The 16,876-nt window shown below is 44.6% G+C and overlaps 1 protein-coding gene across 1 annotated transcript in view; it reads right to left on the reverse strand.

Moving 5' to 3' along the window:
• ALMS1 (ALMS1 centrosome and basal body associated protein) overlaps positions 1-11,236 on the reverse strand; it is a 59,679-nt gene extending 48,443 nt beyond the window's left edge. Inside the window, exons 1-2 of the mRNA XM_053402132.1 lie at positions 11,140-11,236; positions 10,204-10,399 (exon numbers count right to left, since the gene is read on the reverse strand). Of these exons, the coding sequence (XP_053258107.1) occupies positions 10,204-10,396 (193 nt within the window). The 5' untranslated portion in view covers positions 10,397-10,399; positions 11,140-11,236. The remainder of the gene's footprint in view (positions 1-10,203; positions 10,400-11,139) is intronic.
• Positions 11,237-16,876: the final 5,640 nt, after the last annotated feature.

Below are 16,876 nucleotides of genomic sequence, written 5' to 3' on the forward strand. Positions count from 1 at the left end.
GCCTACGGCAGGGATCAGCAAGGCTTACCTTGCCTGGGCCGGTTCACTGCCGTTGAGCCCCCTCTGTGGGCCGGATCAAGCGCACGCCTGCGATTTCCAGCGTCTGCATCTGCCCAGACGCGATTTCCAGCACCGTGAAAGCGAGTCCCCACGCTGCACTGATTTAGTGCAGCGTGCGGGGACTCACTGAGCGGGGGGCTCGGTTCAGGGGCGGCTCAGGGGCCAGTAAAACGACCCCTGTGGGCCACTTGTGGCCCATGGGCCTTAGGTTGCTGACCCCCTGGCCTACGGCAAAGCTGGGGCACTTTGTAAGAAGCAAAAAGATACAACACAAGTGCAGTGTCTCACCTGCCAGCTTTTGGAAAAAGGTTTTGTTTGTCTGTCTGTCTGTCTGTTTTAACAACCTACACCTTGATCCAAATCTCGTAGATCTATCGAGGGCCAGGAAAAAAAATGCTTTGGAGGCTAGATCTGCTATTTTACCTTTCAAACACAGAATTCAGGATCTGATTTGTTTCCGCGGGGACTCTAAGACAGAGTTGTTCCGCCTGGCCTTTTGCTTGGAATCAACTTGATCCCCTTCCCCTCTTTCCTTTTTCCTTCTGTGACGGAGCTCCTATTTGGGGACATCCCTGGTTTTTTTCTGGCCCACATAGGACCAATCTGGATAGTTGGCCTTGGTGAAGATTTGACGTTTTCATCCCCAAAAAGTTTTTGATTTGAGTTTCTACTGAAATGAGGCTGCATCTTAATGCTATATTTTTATATGTATGTTTATGTATCAGGAAAGGCTAAAGAAACCAAGACACATGGAAGTGCCTAGGAACCTCAGAAGCCACGACTGGGGTGAGAATGGGATATGAGAGGCAGTGTTGGTGATGGGGCTCCAATATTTTGGGAAGGTATCGTCCCTCACCCTTGGGGAATAGTTCCTGCAACTTATGCCCATTTCAGTCTCCCTGCGTGCACCACCTCCTCCTGACCGCCGGCCAAGCCTGCCAAAACATTTAAAAGAGCTTTGAAAACGTATCGCACAGAAGCAGGTTTGTGCAGGTTTCCTTCATTTTCAGAATGCATCCTGTTACAAAATGGAGGATTTCTTGGCCTGATACAGGATTTGAATATTCAACCCAAGGTAGATAGGCTATAACCAAAACGCCAGAAATAGCAATGCCTTGAATATGCCACTGTTTCCAAGAGCTTGCAACAGGCTAATATAACCTTGTATTGTGTAGTGAGTTTCCCAGCAACCAGGTTGCAAGTAAGAAAAAGCGTCAAAAACAAAAGGTCCATTTTCTGCCTCTCCATCCTTCTCTTTCCCCTTGTGTACTATACTGTTAAAAGGAACAAAATGTGCCTTATACAACTCGGTATTCTCTATTCATCCAGCAAAATATTAATACCCTCAATGACAAAATGAGTCATTAAAAATAAGGGACAAAGGTTATTGCTGAATATAAAGATTCACACAGTTGTTCAATGTTGCAGGTGCTTCACAACTTCCCTGTTTAAATGCTACAGAAAACACAACAGAGAATCTTGAGAAGTCTTTAAGCTTAATGCACTTAATGTGGAAGAAGTTTTTCAGGCCCTGACTAAGCAGAGCACATTCTCACGGAGCTATGAAAAGGGCAAATTCTGCACCACAGGTTATCGGAAAAGGGAACAAAAATAAAAACCCCAGTACAGTGTCATAATGCCCTTATGCAAATATCTGTGACATGGTCTGTGTACAATTCAGGTCACAATACCTCAAAAAGGGTATTATACAGAGGTAGAAAAGATGCAGAAAATGTCAACCAAAATGATCATGAGGCTTAAGCACCTTTCCCTGAGAGGAAAGACTGTAACATTCAAGGCTTTTTAGTTTTAAGAAAATGGCAGCTAAGGGAGGACAAGGAAACACTTGCAGCAATAACTCAAAGTAAGCCTGTGTTCTCAAGTCTTAGGATATGCTTCATCGCTGAATGTTACAAATCTTATCACAGACCAATCTCATTTCTTAGGCCAAAATACACTTCCATATTTTCAAATCAGTTAACTGATGCCAAGCACAAAGCTTAAGGGGGCTGGGAAGACCCACTCAGGAGGACAACCGAGCAGAGTCAGACATATGTCCGGCAAAGAAATTCCTCCTTCCCCAAAATATCAAACTCCCAAGCAAAGGATGCTTGAAACACAGCCAAGTTTCACCACCTCACATTTCAAAACAAGGTCAGTGAATCAAACTAGAGATGGGCAATTTCTTCAGCATCTCAGACAGCACTGGAAATCTCATGAGCTGGAATACGGCAGCAGCTGATTTCACATTAGGCCGCTTTTTGCATAAAGCTCATGCAAAGATGGCTGGCTGCCAGTTGCAGCTGGAAGGCACTGTGTATTTCTTCCCTGGACACAGCGGCAGACAACCAGTAGTGGATGTCGCAGGACCTAATACCTCAAAATTGCAAATTCAACCTTTCAGATGTCACAAAGTTTGAACACATGCTTCTTAATGCATTTTCTTCTCTGTAAGCCTTGAAGATAGTGGGCCTCAAACTGTGTTACTTGCCCAACACTTGGCTCCCAGTACATTTCCGAGCACAGTTCAAAGTGCTGGTGCTGACCTTTAAAGCCCTAAACGGCCTCGGTCCAGTATATCTGAAGGAGCGTCTCCAACCCCATCATTCTACCCAGACACTGAGGTCCAGTGCAGAGGGCCTTCTGGCGGTTCCCTCACTGCAAGAAGCCAAGTTACAGGGAACCAGGCAGAGGGCTTTCTCAGTAGTGGCACCCGCCCTGTGGAACACCCTCCCACCAGCTGTCAAAGAGAACAACAACCACCAGACTTTTAGAAGACATCTGGAGGCAGCCCAGTTTAGGGAAGCTTTTAATGTTTGATGCATTACTGTATTTTACTATTTTGTTGGAAGCCGCCCAGAGTGGCTGGGGAAGCCCAGCCAGATGGGCGGGGTATAAATAAACTACTACTCCTACTACTACTACTACTACTACTATTATTATTATTCCAACCTATCTTGAAGTGAGATCCAAGGTCTTTGTACACCATTATTCACAGTTATGCCTCCTTCTGACAACCTGGTTTAAAAGTTACCCAGGATTTCGGCAGGATGGTACCCAAGAGCCCTTTCTTTGGAGCAGGGTGAGGGATGGGAAGAGGAGCACATAAGCATTGGCTTTTCAGCCACCCCAAATCAGATACAAGCCTTTCTAATCCATGTACAATACCTAGCAATATTAGTCATCTCAGAAACAAAATCCATCAGCTATTCCATTACACAATCTAAATCAGGTTATTCACAAGTTACACTGAAAACCTATTAAATTTTATGTTGGCTGGAAAAATTAATGGAGCTTTGCTTTTCTCTAGGGAACTGCAAAATCATCATCTCAATTCTTGCTGCTTGTGGTGGTTTTGGGGAAACGTTAACAGTAGTGTTCTGTGGAGAGACCTGTTAGGTCCCAGAGCAGCAAATGATACCAGTTCACACCACCTTTGGGTGTCAGGAGCAAAAGAAGAGCAGTTCTTCTTCCCACTGTCAATTCTGAAGGTCGCCTCCCTCATTCATAGCTAAATTTACCTAGCAAGCAAACCTGATCCTGAATCATCTTACATCCTGCTGCTGACAAATGTGAAAGCCAGAAATCAGAATGCTGTTTGCTGAGCATTCAGAGATGGAGGCAAAACCTGAGCAGAGCCATTGTTTTCAATTCGCTACATTAATTAACGCATTACCATTAGAAAATACTTTTTCAAAAAGACTGTACATGATCAGTTATGATGTACTGAATACATTTAGGAAAAAGAGAAGGAAAAAAACATTCCAGTATTTCCATATGCAATACAGCAAGGCGCTCCCCTACAACCTTTCGACACGCGATTCAACCGTCTTACGTGGTGTACACACTCACTACTACAAGTATAGTCCAATGAATGGATAGTGGGTAACATTCTCTTGGGAGTGAGGAAATGAACTGGAAATGAACTGAATCTTTATTGGGTGGGTGGGAGGAGAGGCTTTCAGAGCAAAAGCGTCCCTTTCACTCATCAGTAGTTGCCTGCTACCTAGTTTGCTAAATGGGACGCGGGTGGCGCTGTGGGTAAAACCTCAGTGCCTAGGACTTGCCGATCGCATGGTCGGCGGTTCGAATCCCCGCGGCGGGGTGAGCTCCTGTCTTTCGGTCCCAGCTCCTGCCCACCTAGCAGTTCGAAAGCACCCCCAAGTGCAAGTAGATAAATAGGGACCGCTTTATAGCGGGAAGGTAACGGCGTTTCCGTGCGCTGCGCTGGTGCTGGCTCGCCGGAGCAGCTTCGTCACGCTGGCCACGTGACCTGGAAGTGTCTTCGGACAGCGCTGGCTCCCGGCCTCTTAAGCGAGATGAGCACGCAACCCCAGAGTCGGACACGACTGGCCCATACGGGCAGGGGTACCTTTACCTTTAGTTTGCTAAATATGCAGAATCACCATCACTCCAGTCATCTGATTTGGCATTTGCCTACTCCTCTTGAGTGAGTAACACTGCTCATAGACTACACCACTAGTTTTTCTACTTCCACTGACACCATGGGCCCCTCTATGCTCTCCGCACCCCACTCTCAATCCTGCCACTTCCATTCCTCCATTACGGCAACCGCTACCCTCAGGGTGCAACCTTTAGAGCTGTGCATCCAATTTTCCCCTCTCTTAGTCAAAATGTTTTAAATGGCCAAGACCCTTTTAAAGCCGGGACTGAAGGGAAAATATATATGCAGCAAAGGAAAGGGAAAGGAAAAGAAAAGAAGAAAGATTCTTACGATGACTCACACCCAGCAAGCCATAAAGGCTCAGGGACAATAAGATCAAGGAACCTGGGGAAAGAATAATCCCCAGGAAAGCATCGCCCTTACCAACCAATCTACCCCACTCCAATTTCACTGCAGATCAGATTCACAGGTTTTGACAGGAGATCAAACTGCAAATGCATTAAAGAAAAGGAGTCATTAAGAGGAATTATATAAAGCTGTGGAAACTGATGCCTCACACACCAACAAATAGGTTCCCTGGCTGAGGTAGCTGCATTGAATAAGAGAAACAGTTCAATATACGTGAAGTGGGTGGGGGAAAGGAGTACTCATCCCTTTTACATGGGAAGTCTCAAGGTGCTAGATAATGCAAAACAAACAAAGCCCATCTTAAGCCGCTCCAACATAAGCATCTTTATGCAATTCCCAGCTGCATAGTTTCTCTACGCACCAGTTTCTCTTGCCAGCTAAAACAATACGAGCCCATATATGCTGCCCTGAGCTATTTGGGATATTAACAAAATAAACTATTGGTGCACATATAGTCAGTCACTCTGCTACGCGCATGTTTAGATGCCAGCAATGCTAGTCACTAGAGCAGACAGAGGAAGATCAGGTAGAGACTCCAGGGAAGAACTAACAAATAATCACAGTTCTGCAAGCACAGCAAGAGAATTATGCCCCATGTTCCAGTTCAAATCAACTGAAATGCTTAACTACCCATTATCAGATTCCGACTCTGTGAGCAATATTCACCCAACCATCCAGCAGTCACAATTGGAAATTCAAGCCTGCCAATGACTAAATGCTGAAGCTAAACTGGGAGCAGGAGCTGCCACCAGCAGTCAGAATATGAAGCAGCAGGGAGAGATCAGAGTGTAGGTGGCATATCGTTCTCAATGTCTTTTTAAAATTTCTAAAATGTCTGACTGCTACAAAGAAAGTGTACTATGTAATCCAAATATAACACCCTTAGTCATATTATAATCATATTTTGCATATGTGTTCATTTTTAGCATTTACAGTTCTAAAGGGCTGTTATATCTATTTTAATTCTGCCGGTACCCACCCTGGCTGAGTTGAGGCACGGTGTTACATAAGGAACAGGGCCCCGATCCAAAGCAGTATATGCCATCTTCCCTATACGCTCAGTGGCTTCGTAGCTCCTTTCTGTTCTGTAGTAGCCCACACACTCACAACCCCCCTGAAGACTAGGGACCCTCCAGACAAGCATCCCCTAAAGTATAAAAAGGTAAAGGACCCCTGACAGTTAAGTCCAGTCACAAATGACTCTGGGGTTGCGGCGCTCATCTCGCTTTACTGGCCGAGGGAGCCGGCGCTTGTCCACAGTTTTTCCGGGTCATGTGGCCAGCATAACTAAGCCGCTTCTGGCGAAACCAGAGCAGCACACGGAAACGCCGTTTACCTTCCTGCCAGAGTGGTGCCTATTTATCTACTTGCACTTTGACGTGCTTTCGAACTGCTAGGTTGGCAGGAGCTGGGACCGAGCAACGGGAGCTCACCCCGTCGCGGGGATTCGAACCGCCAACCTTCTGATCAGCAAGTCCTAGGCTCTGTGGTTTGGACCACAGCGCCACCCGCGTCCAAGCCCTAAAGTATATGGGGCTGCTATTGGAAATGAGGGGAGATCAGCCACCCCACCACAATGCATTTGGGAGCTCTTTACATGCGAACAGAGGCATGTCTAGATCCAATCACAAATACAGAATTTTCTCAGACCACTTGCATTCCCCTCATGGAGAGGAAGGTAACTGGGTGGTGCCAGTTACTGCCTGGTTCCTGTAGTCTGTCTCTCACTTGCACACTTTGGAAGTCACTTGTAGAACCATAGAAGAATTGTAGAGTTGGAAGGGACCCGGAGGATCATCTAGTCCAACCCCCTGCGAGGAAGGAATCTCAACACGCAGTCAACCGTCCAATCTGAAACCATGCCAGACCCTGCTTAGCTTTGCAAATTAACTAGTATTTTTTAAAAAAAATTCTGTGTGATCCTGAAGATGAGAGAAGCATCCATTGCCCAATAAAACCTAGCTAACTAATACTGATTGAAAAGGTAAAAAGAGAGAGAGTACAAGCTCAAACTGGCACACGACAAACTTCATCCTCTTGATACCTCGGGGGAGGAAGAATTGTCATGAACCCCACAATCCTGATGGGTTCAAGGTGCAATTTGCTGTCAGATGAAGAGGAGGGAAAGGACAGACCATGCTGTCAGTGGGGAGGGGCCTGAAGGAGAGGGTGGGGCCTCGCCTCCTTTTCCCCTAAAGAGGCTGGGAAGGGGGAGGTTGAACAACTGAAGGAGGGGCTATGAGGGGTTGAGCTCCGTCCCATCGCCAAGAGCTTGGCACCACCTCTGCTGTTGGAAGCAGATCCGTGTCCCCCATCTGGAGAAACATGCACTACCAAGCCCACCAGCCAAGTGGCAAGAGAATTTCACAAGTGAGTGCACCATATCTTGCTTTTAAAAACTGGCAGGAGGGGCGTGGCTATTTGTTGAGACAACATCACAGATTTCGTCCAGTCTTGGACCCCTGATATTCGTGCCTCTGGCAATCTGTACCTGTAGTCTGACCTGAATAGCTGTAAGCCTTAAATAAAGCTTCCATCTTATACACAAGTAAGCCCCTCTGTCGCTGCCCTTGGGACAGGAGCCAGGACAACAATCTCTAGAAATTATTTGGCCTTACCATATGTTTCAACAGTAGAAAATGGAGGAACACAAGAGAAAGAGAGTTACTGGCAAGGGAGGGTTCTGATAAATTTCAAGAGATGCCATCTAAAAGAACAGGAATAGGGGTGTAAACAATCTGACTAACATGGACCAGTGTCACAAAGAGTGCCCAGAGTCCGTTTTAGGAACTTGCAAATTCAGTCTAACTGGGTATGCTATATATTTAATTTCCTCCATTTGAATCCTGTTTGTCATGCACACAGAGAGCATGTGGGTGGATCCTGCCTGCTCACCTTCCTTTTCTAGAATGATCAGCTGAAATGCTAATAAGGAAGAAGTGTGGTGACAGCTGAAATGAATGGCATTATGTGCTTTGCCCAGCTGGCTCAAAGATCTGGAGGTAGATGTATGATCTTGTCACCAAGTGAGCATTCTTGATAGAATCCAGAATGCGGCAGCTAGACTGGCAACTGGGAGTGACAGCCAGAACCATATAACACCGGTCCTAAAGGGTCTTCATTGGCTCCCAGTGCGTTTCTGAGCACAATTCAAAGTGTTGGTGCTGACCTTTAAAGCCCTAAACGGCCTCAGCCCTGTATACCTGAAGGAGCGTCTCCACCCCCATCGTCCAGCCCAGACACTGAGGTCCTCCTCCGAGGGTCTTCTGCTGGTTCCCTCACTGCGAGAAGCGAGGTTACAGGGAACCAGGCAGAGGGCCTTCTCAGTAGTGGTGCCCTCCCTGTGGAACACCCTCCCATCAGATGTCAAGGAAATAAACAACCATACAAGGTTTTTAAGGTTTAATGATTTAGTATGTGCTTATATATGCTATGGACGCGGGTGGCGCTGTGGGTAAAAGCCTCAGTGCCTAGGGCTTGCCAATCAAAAGGTCGGCGGTTCGAATCCCCGCGGCGGGGTGCGCTCCCGTTGTTCGGTCCCAGCGCCTGCCAACCTAGCAGTTCGAAAGCACCCCCGGGTGCAAGTAGATAAATAGGGATCGCTTACTAGCGGGAAGGTAAACGGCGTTTCCATGTGCTGCACTGGCTCGCCAGAGCAGCGATGTCACGCTGGCCACGTGACCCAGAAGTGTCTCCGGACAGCGCTGGCCCCCAGCCTCTTGAGTGAGATGGGCGCACAACCCTAGAGTCTGTCAAGACTGGCCCGTACGGGCAGGGGTACCTTTACCTTTACCTTTACCTTATATATGCTATGAGCCACCCAGTGGCTGGGGAAACCCAGCCAGATGGGCAGGGTATAAATAATAAAATTATTTATTATCATCATCATCTTTTTAAAGTCATGCCACCTGAGGTCTTGTAAAGACATTATTGGTTCTTGTCCAAGTGTAATTCTTTAAATAAAATAATTTATCCTGTTTCTACATGATAAATACCAAGTTCTACACACTATTTCCTAGTGCAGATAATAAAACTTTCCTTACTATACTATAATGATGATTTGTATTTTGTTTAAACCCCCCCCCCATTTTTTCAACTGCCCAACTAAGGTAGCCTTAAGAACTTTATGCCTTTTTCTAAAAAATAACAAACTAGCTGATATTGCTGGTGTTTATTACACGTGAGTCATACATTTATTGTGGGGGTTTTTAAAAGAACCTAAGGGAACTGTCCTATCTCTTAACAATAGGTATATCTGTAAGCAACATTTTAATGAATGAACAGATCTGACTTTTTAAAGGTCACAAATATCTCTAACAGTACAGTCTACTACCTAAATTATATATAATGTTTCATTTTCTTACCATAGCATAGGAAGCTTACATCTGATAAGAAATTAAATACTGTATTGTCAATATGTCAATTCCCTCACTTTTGAGGGAAAGGGTGACATTAACTGTTCACTTTTTTCCCTTGGCTTTCAAAACTTCCAGGAGTTGCTGTCATCAGTACTGTCCCTGTTAGCACCATCAAATCCACAAAAATGGTGATGACGTTTGAGATGTGACTGGAGCACAAGGCAGAGCATGACAGGGTACCTGTGGCAGTAACCAGCAAAATGACCCTGATGTTGGGAAAGATGGAGGGCACAAGGAGAAGGGGAAGAGATGGTTGGACAGTGTTCTCGAAGCTACCAACATGAGTTTGACCAAACTGCGGGAGGCAGTGGAAGACAGGAGTGCCTGGCGTGCTCTGGTCCAGGGGGTCACGAAGAGGCGGACACGACTAAACGACTAAACAACAACAACCATATTTTATACCAGAAAAAAAAATGCTTGCTACTTAAGCAGACTGGAATTTCAGCAGAGAAACCACAGTAAAAAGCACCTGCATTCAGTCCCTTGTTGTCTTCTCCAAACTGTGAACTCTCAATATAAAACAAGAGAACTCGAGATGGCCAGGATCAACACCTGGAAATTCCTCTGAATCGTGACTTCGCTACAAATATATATGTACATACTTTAAAAAAGGTCATTGCTTATGAAAATAATTATAAAAGAAAATATTTAAGAGTACAGTGGTATCTTGGGTTAAGAACAGCTTAGTTTATGAACAACTTGGATGAAGAACGCTGCAAACCCGGAAGTAGGTGTTTTGGTTTGTGAACTTTGCCTTGGAAGCAGAACATGTTTCGCTTCCTGTTGAGTGTGTTCCATTTGTAAACTGAGTCCCCTGCTGCTATGAGAAAGCACGCCTTGGTTTAAGAACGGACTTCCGGAATGGATTAAGTTCGTAAACCAAGGTACCACTGTACTGTATACAGAACATACCCAACAGCCGTGTGTGTGTCACATTGGGTGCTTGCTGCGTTCTGGAGTCTTCGGCGACAGTAATTGAGCCTTCCTCCATGCTTGGGAACTCTGTCAAGTCACGGGTCCCACTGCTCTGACTAAGCCTTCTTCCCAAGGCTGCTGGCAGGTTGCTTGTGTCTATTTCTACATGAGGCTGGTACCATGTTTTCATTTCCTGAAAGTAAAATACAGGAGGGGGGGACAGAAAAATAAACGATTCTTCAAGGCAAGCTTTAAAGAACCTATTATTTTCTCCAACAACATTTTTTAGAGTGCATATGCATTAATAAATTATTATTATTATTATTATTAATTATTATGATTATTATTTATACCCCAGCCACTCTGGGCGGCTTCCAACAAAATATTAAAATACAGTAATGCATCAAACATTAAAAGCTTCCCTAAACAGGGCTGCCTTCAGATGTCTTCTAAATGTCTGGTAGTTGTTCTCTTCGACATCTGGTGGGAGGGCATTCCACAGGGCGGGTGCCACTACCGAGAAGGCTCTCTGCCTGGTTCCCTGTAACTTGGCTTCTCGCAGTGAGAGAACCGCCAGAAGGCCCTCAGCTCTGGACCTCAGGGTCCTGGTAGAACGATCCGGGTAAAATATCTGATTGCTTATGCATCAAAATACTGTATATGAAAGAAAAGATTTGAGGACTCCCTACTTCACTTGGCCCAGTTCTCTGCCTCTGTCTGGAGTTCTGTTAGGACCTTTGTTTTTTGCCAGTCCTTTTGGTTGGTTTTGAGAGCCAGTGTCTCCATCCCTCAGCCATGAAGAACACTGGGTGACCTTGGGGTACTCACTGTCACCCAGCCTAACTTATTCCACAGGGATATGGTGATAACATGCACTACTGTGTGAACATTCTAACTGGATGGGAAAAAACATGGAAAAGATTGCAAAGTTACCTGATTAGCAGTAGATCTATGTCTGATTGCTTCTCCCAAGGAGATGCCACTGACATATGAAACCTGAGTTCCACTGCTGCTTTGGCTTAATAGCTCTTCATTCATTCATTCATTCATTCATTCATTCATTCATTCACAGGGATATGGTGATAACATGCACTACTGTGTGAACATTCTAACTGGATGGGAAAAAACATGGAAAAGATTGCAAAGTTACCTGATTAGCAGTAGATCTATGTCTGATTGCTTCTCCCAAGGAGATGCCACTGACATATGAAACCTGAGTTCCACTGCTGCTTTGGCTTAATAGCTCTTCTTTCGGACCTTGACGTGGTGGCGTTGTTGCAATAGGCTGAAACAAACAGATCTTTTTAATAATGATGGCTGGAGAAACTGGTATTTTGTCCCATTTTGTCCTGCAGGACCAATTAGTTTCTAAAGTTTTACGGATATTCAGCAATATTTTATATTGCTTGCTTAAGTCAGTGAGGCAAGAGTTGAATACTACGTTGGAACAATGAGTTAAACAGCAAAATCCAATTATCTGAATAGTCGCAGGAGCATCCAAAACATCTCTCAGTATCCAAAACTCAGTAAAACCATACTGCATGGCTATCTGTCATGGATGCTTTAGCATTACAGGGGGTTGGACTAGATGACCCTTGGATCCCTTTCAACTCTATGATTCTATTCATCCACATATTATAAAAATATGCATTTTCCAGGCATGAAGAAACAATGGATGTTTAACAAACATATTATTGAAGAGGCTGCCTTGTGAAAAGTTCCAGTTCCTCTCTGGCTTCTTAATCTCCTTATGTCTCAGAAAGGTTAGGATCAGTCCAATACATTTATACAAAATGCTTATCAACAGTATAGAAATTTATTTATGCATGCAACTACAGCTGCAGGAATGTTACTTGCCTAAAAATGGAAATAACTGGTAGTCCCAATGAGACAAGAATAGATACAAAAACTTATGGACTATGCAGAAATGGAAAAACTTACCAGAAGAATAAGAAATCAAGATAACAAACTTTTTTTTATAAAAGAATAGAAATGGTTTATTGAATATTTACAGATAAATTCTAAACAGATAAAAACATTGGCAGGATCTCTTTCTCTGTCCATCTACCCAACTCAGCCCTTCCACCTGCATCCCATTTTCTTTCTGCCCCCCCCTCACACTTGTTATCAGATGTTACAATTTCCCCTTTACCTTTGTGCCTACAAGCTGATGTAGTTTGGTAATTAAGCCAGCAAGCTTTTATTTTAAGAGTGAGGGTGTTGTTGTTGTAAAAAAGGAAAAGAAAAAACGTTAATGGTCTGACATATCCTGTGCACTAGACAAGGCCCTCACTCCACCTTCCCACCTTAATTCCAGTTTATTGAAGGAACTGAATAGGATGCATACATCACTCCTGGGCAAATCAAAAGTGGTGTGTGATGAAGCACGAACAATGAAGGCAATTAGTACTGGGTAAAACGCAAAAGATATTGATTTTAGATATGTTAAGCAGAGGTAATTATGTGGGTGTTCTGAATGATAATCAAACAAGATGAGTAAAGCAGACATTGCCTTCAAAGGTGTCCACAGGGGGCAGATGGAGACAAAAACAGAAGAAGAGTAAATCCACGAGGGAGGGGGCCACATTTCTTTGGTTTTTTCCTAGTAGGGAGAAGGACCAAATGTAATAGCTGTATTCTGAACTGAGCCTGGACATTGTGATCGTACCACAACTCTGCTTTATGAATGCACTTGGCTCCATCGTTCTGCCCAGACACTGAGGTCCAGCGCCGAGGGTCTTCTGGCGGTTCCCTCGCTGCGAGAAGTCAAGTTACAGGGAACCAGGCAGAGGGACTTCTCGGTAGTGGCACCTGCCCTGTGGAACGCCCTCCCACCAGATGTCAAAGAGAAAAATAACTACCAGACTTTTAGAAGACATCTGAAGGCAGCCCTGTTTAAGGAAGCTTTTAATGTTTAACAGGTTATTGTATTACTAAAATAAGCTGCCCAGAGTGGCTGGGGAAACCCAGCCAGATGGGCAGGGTATAAATAATAATTTATTATTATTATTATTATTATTATTATTATTATTATTATTATTCCACCTGTTCGGTTCTAGGCTAAATTCAGATTGCTGGTTTCAATCCTTCACGCCCTTTTTTCCTTTGGGACCAGGGAACCTGAAAGATTCCTTGCCTCCGTACCTACCTGTCCGTACTAAAAGACAGGGGTGGGGAACCTCTGGTCTGCGGTCCAATGTAGGCCTGCCATGGAAACCAAGCAAACTAGCACCTGTCGGTCTACCAGCTATTACTAGACAACCACGCTGTGATGGCAAAGAGTTCTTTTGATACTATGGCAGCACCGCAAAAAGGAAGAGAGTTTAAGAAATGGCGACAGCAATGGTGAAACAGGAGGGACGGAGACCATGACAGACAGTTTGGAAAGGACTGCTACCTGTTTAAAAAATGGGACATCCAGTTTCTATGAAAGGATCTGCTAATTGTGATTGGAAGGGTCCTTTACAATATTTGCTCCTCACACAGCCTGCTTTGCCTCCTACTTCTTTGCACCAGCATCCCATCATATCCTTGAGCAACGTATGCCAAACTGATTGATGCAAACTGGAAACCCTATAAAGGAGATCTGGCAACCAGATAGAAGAGGAGATCCTTCTAAATTCCGAAACAGGAGCCTAGGCTTTCCTTCGCCAGCATCTAATGCTGAGTACTTTACAGTCATACCTCGGGATAAATACGCTTCAGGTTGAGCGCTTTCAGGTTGCGCTGCGCGGCGACCCGGAAGTAACGGAGCGCATTACTTCCGAGTTTCGCCGCTCACACATGTGCAGACAGTCAAAATGACGTCACGTGTATGCGCGGAAGTGGCAAAACGCAACCCGCGCACGCGCAGATGCGCTGTAACGTCTTACGTTCTGTTCAGGATGCAAACGGGGCTCCGGAACAGATCCTGTTCACATCCCGAGGTACCACTGTACATGAATTTAACTCACCCAACAGGATCCACAGCATTTTGGGCGGGGGGTGCCTTTACTTCAGAGCCAAGCAATATATAGAGAATTCAGGACTTACCGTAGCTGTAACCGTCCTTGTCAGGAGAATGAAGGGGGCCTGGGGCACACAAGAGCAGTGAGATATTTCAAATATCTCAGCACAGGAATGAAGACCCAGCAAGCACCAACACGGCAAGGCCTCCCCCCACCCCCCAACTGCCAGGTGGGGGGAGCCAAGCCCTGTCTAAGCCTCAGCTATACTGCTGTCATAAAGACTGAGACCTTTGTGAGATTCGATTGTCTGCCTCACCCTGACAACTTTCACAAATTATCACATCACGTTTTATCCTGATACAGACTGAGGGGAAGCCTCCATGCCGAACCAAATACACAAACGTTGCTGGTTGATCCCAAAGAGCCTCCTACTCATTCAAGCTGCTTTTATTACTAGAATTCACTTATTAATTGCCTTCTACACACATAAGATAGTTAGAAGCGCTTCTAAAATACATTTAGAACAGAGCTACAGTAAAACCCTGGGGAGCGATATATACGCAAGGCATATGCTACCATCATGAATGAAGATATTATAATTCAAATCTGTATGGTTACACACTGCAAGCACACGGATTAAGTATTAACAATAATTCTTTGGAGGTGTCTGAAGGAATGGATGCCAGTATTGAACACCAAATGGAATATTTCATATCTCAAAAGAAAGTTAATTAACTAGAGCCTCAAAAACTGCCACATTAGTAACTGGAAGAAGCTGACAGCAGCAATACATTCATATGACTAGTTGCCAAAGAGAGTGGGGAGGGATGAGGAAATGAAAGAGCGATGTAGAAGGAATACAAATATCCAAGAAGTTACACCATTGGGTGCAGAAACTCTAAAAAAAATATTTACTTTGGTAGCAGCCAGAAAAACAAACAGGAACAAATAGACTTATAACTTCAAATTAATGAAACTGGAATAATCCCTCTCCAGGGATGTGCATGTAATTAAGCTAAGGGAAGAAAACCTTGTCAGATTTTGAAAGTGCAAAAATTAGTTCTCTTCACTAAAATATATATTTTTTTTGGGGGGGAGACACTGACAGCTATGAACTAAGCTCATTTCATCACAGCTGTGTCGATCAATGTGCAAGGCGGAAAAACTCTCAAGTACCTGCTGTATTTAAGAAAACTAAAAGAACAACCAATGATTTCAGGCTAGGCAAATAACAGATAACCAGGCTAGAGTCTACTGTAAACAGTGAAGATATGAAACCATCAACCTAAACTGGAATAAATGTTAAGACCCATGTATGTTGTCCCTAGAGAAATGCTGTCCCTAAAGAAATGGATCATTCAAGCAGTAAACACAGAGCTGAGAGAAAATAAATAAGGAACCTAGGAAGCTGTCTCATACAGATCAAGCCAGTGGTCCATCTAGCTCAGTATTCTTGACACCAACTATCAAGGTTTCGGAAAAGAAGCCTTCCCAGTCCTGGGACCTTTTGCATGTAACAGCTCAGTATTAAAAGTAGAAATCGTTATACTGTACAGGAGACAACCAAGAGGAGGATGAGAAATTCTCAATAGTTTTACAGCCACAAACATTCAGAAAATTCCACGCCATGAATAAAGGAAGGAAGCATGCATGCTAGGGAAAGAAGAGGTGCCTGTTGGCTTGTTCGCTCCCCTTGTTCTTTTTGAAGACTTTGGGTAAGCCCGTACTGCAGATTAGCAGGCAAGGAGTGAACAATAGGGCTGGGCAATATATCATCCAAACCTGGTTTGAAGTGCATATCACGATATTGGTTTCATAATGTTTGATCTGGCAATATCGTGAACCATGGTGTGGGTGTGTGGGTGTGTGTGTGTGTTATGCCAAAATCACAATGCAGGGAAAACCACAAAGCCAGCCAATGCCTCTACATTAAGATAAAGCTACCCCCTTTACTGCCACAGCGGGTGGCGCTGTGGGTTAAACCACAAAGCCTAGAACTTGCCGATCAGAAGGTCGGTGGTTCAAATCCCTGCGACGGGGTGAGCTCCTGTTGCTCGGTCCCTGCTCCTGCCAACCTAGCAGTTCGAAAGCACGTCAAAGTGCTAGTAGATAAATAGGTACCGCTCCGGCAGGAAGGTAAACGGCGTTTCCGTGCACTGCTCCGGTTCACCAGAAGCGGTTTAGACCACAGCGCCACCTGCGTCCCTATGCCTCTACACAGTTCCACCCTTACTACAGACATTGTGATATAGCGGTTTAGCTGGTGTTATACAGTATTGCAATGTTGGAAACCAGACATTGCCCAGCCCTAGAGAACAGCCCAAAACTAAATTTCAGAGGGGGAAATGGCTTTGATGCTCTAAACGTGACATCATACACAACCAAAAGCGGGTTTTAACACAGCAGCTACCTGCGAACTTTCATGCATGGAGATTCAGAAGAACCAACAATCTTACAGAGGGTTTGAAACAACACTAAACTGCAGCTAACTGTAATTGGAAGCAAAAGCTTCTGAATTCCTGCAGCGTGTCTAGCCTTGCTCCCATTACAATAAACAACAGGTCTGAATGCAGCCAATGCTATACAACCAGCAGAGTTTATCATCTGTGGCATAATTCAAAAAGTGTGCCACTGGGGTGGCAAAATCCACCTGTCCCCTCAGAATTAGCTAACTCCTAATTGGAGTGGAAACAGTCAGCAACGGACACTTGCTGTGCGATGAG

This window comes from Podarcis raffonei, chromosome 9, assembly GCF_027172205.1.
Source record: "Podarcis raffonei isolate rPodRaf1 chromosome 9, rPodRaf1.pri, whole genome shotgun sequence".
In the NCBI taxonomy this organism is placed as follows: Eukaryota; Metazoa; Chordata; class Lepidosauria; order Squamata; family Lacertidae; genus Podarcis; species Podarcis raffonei.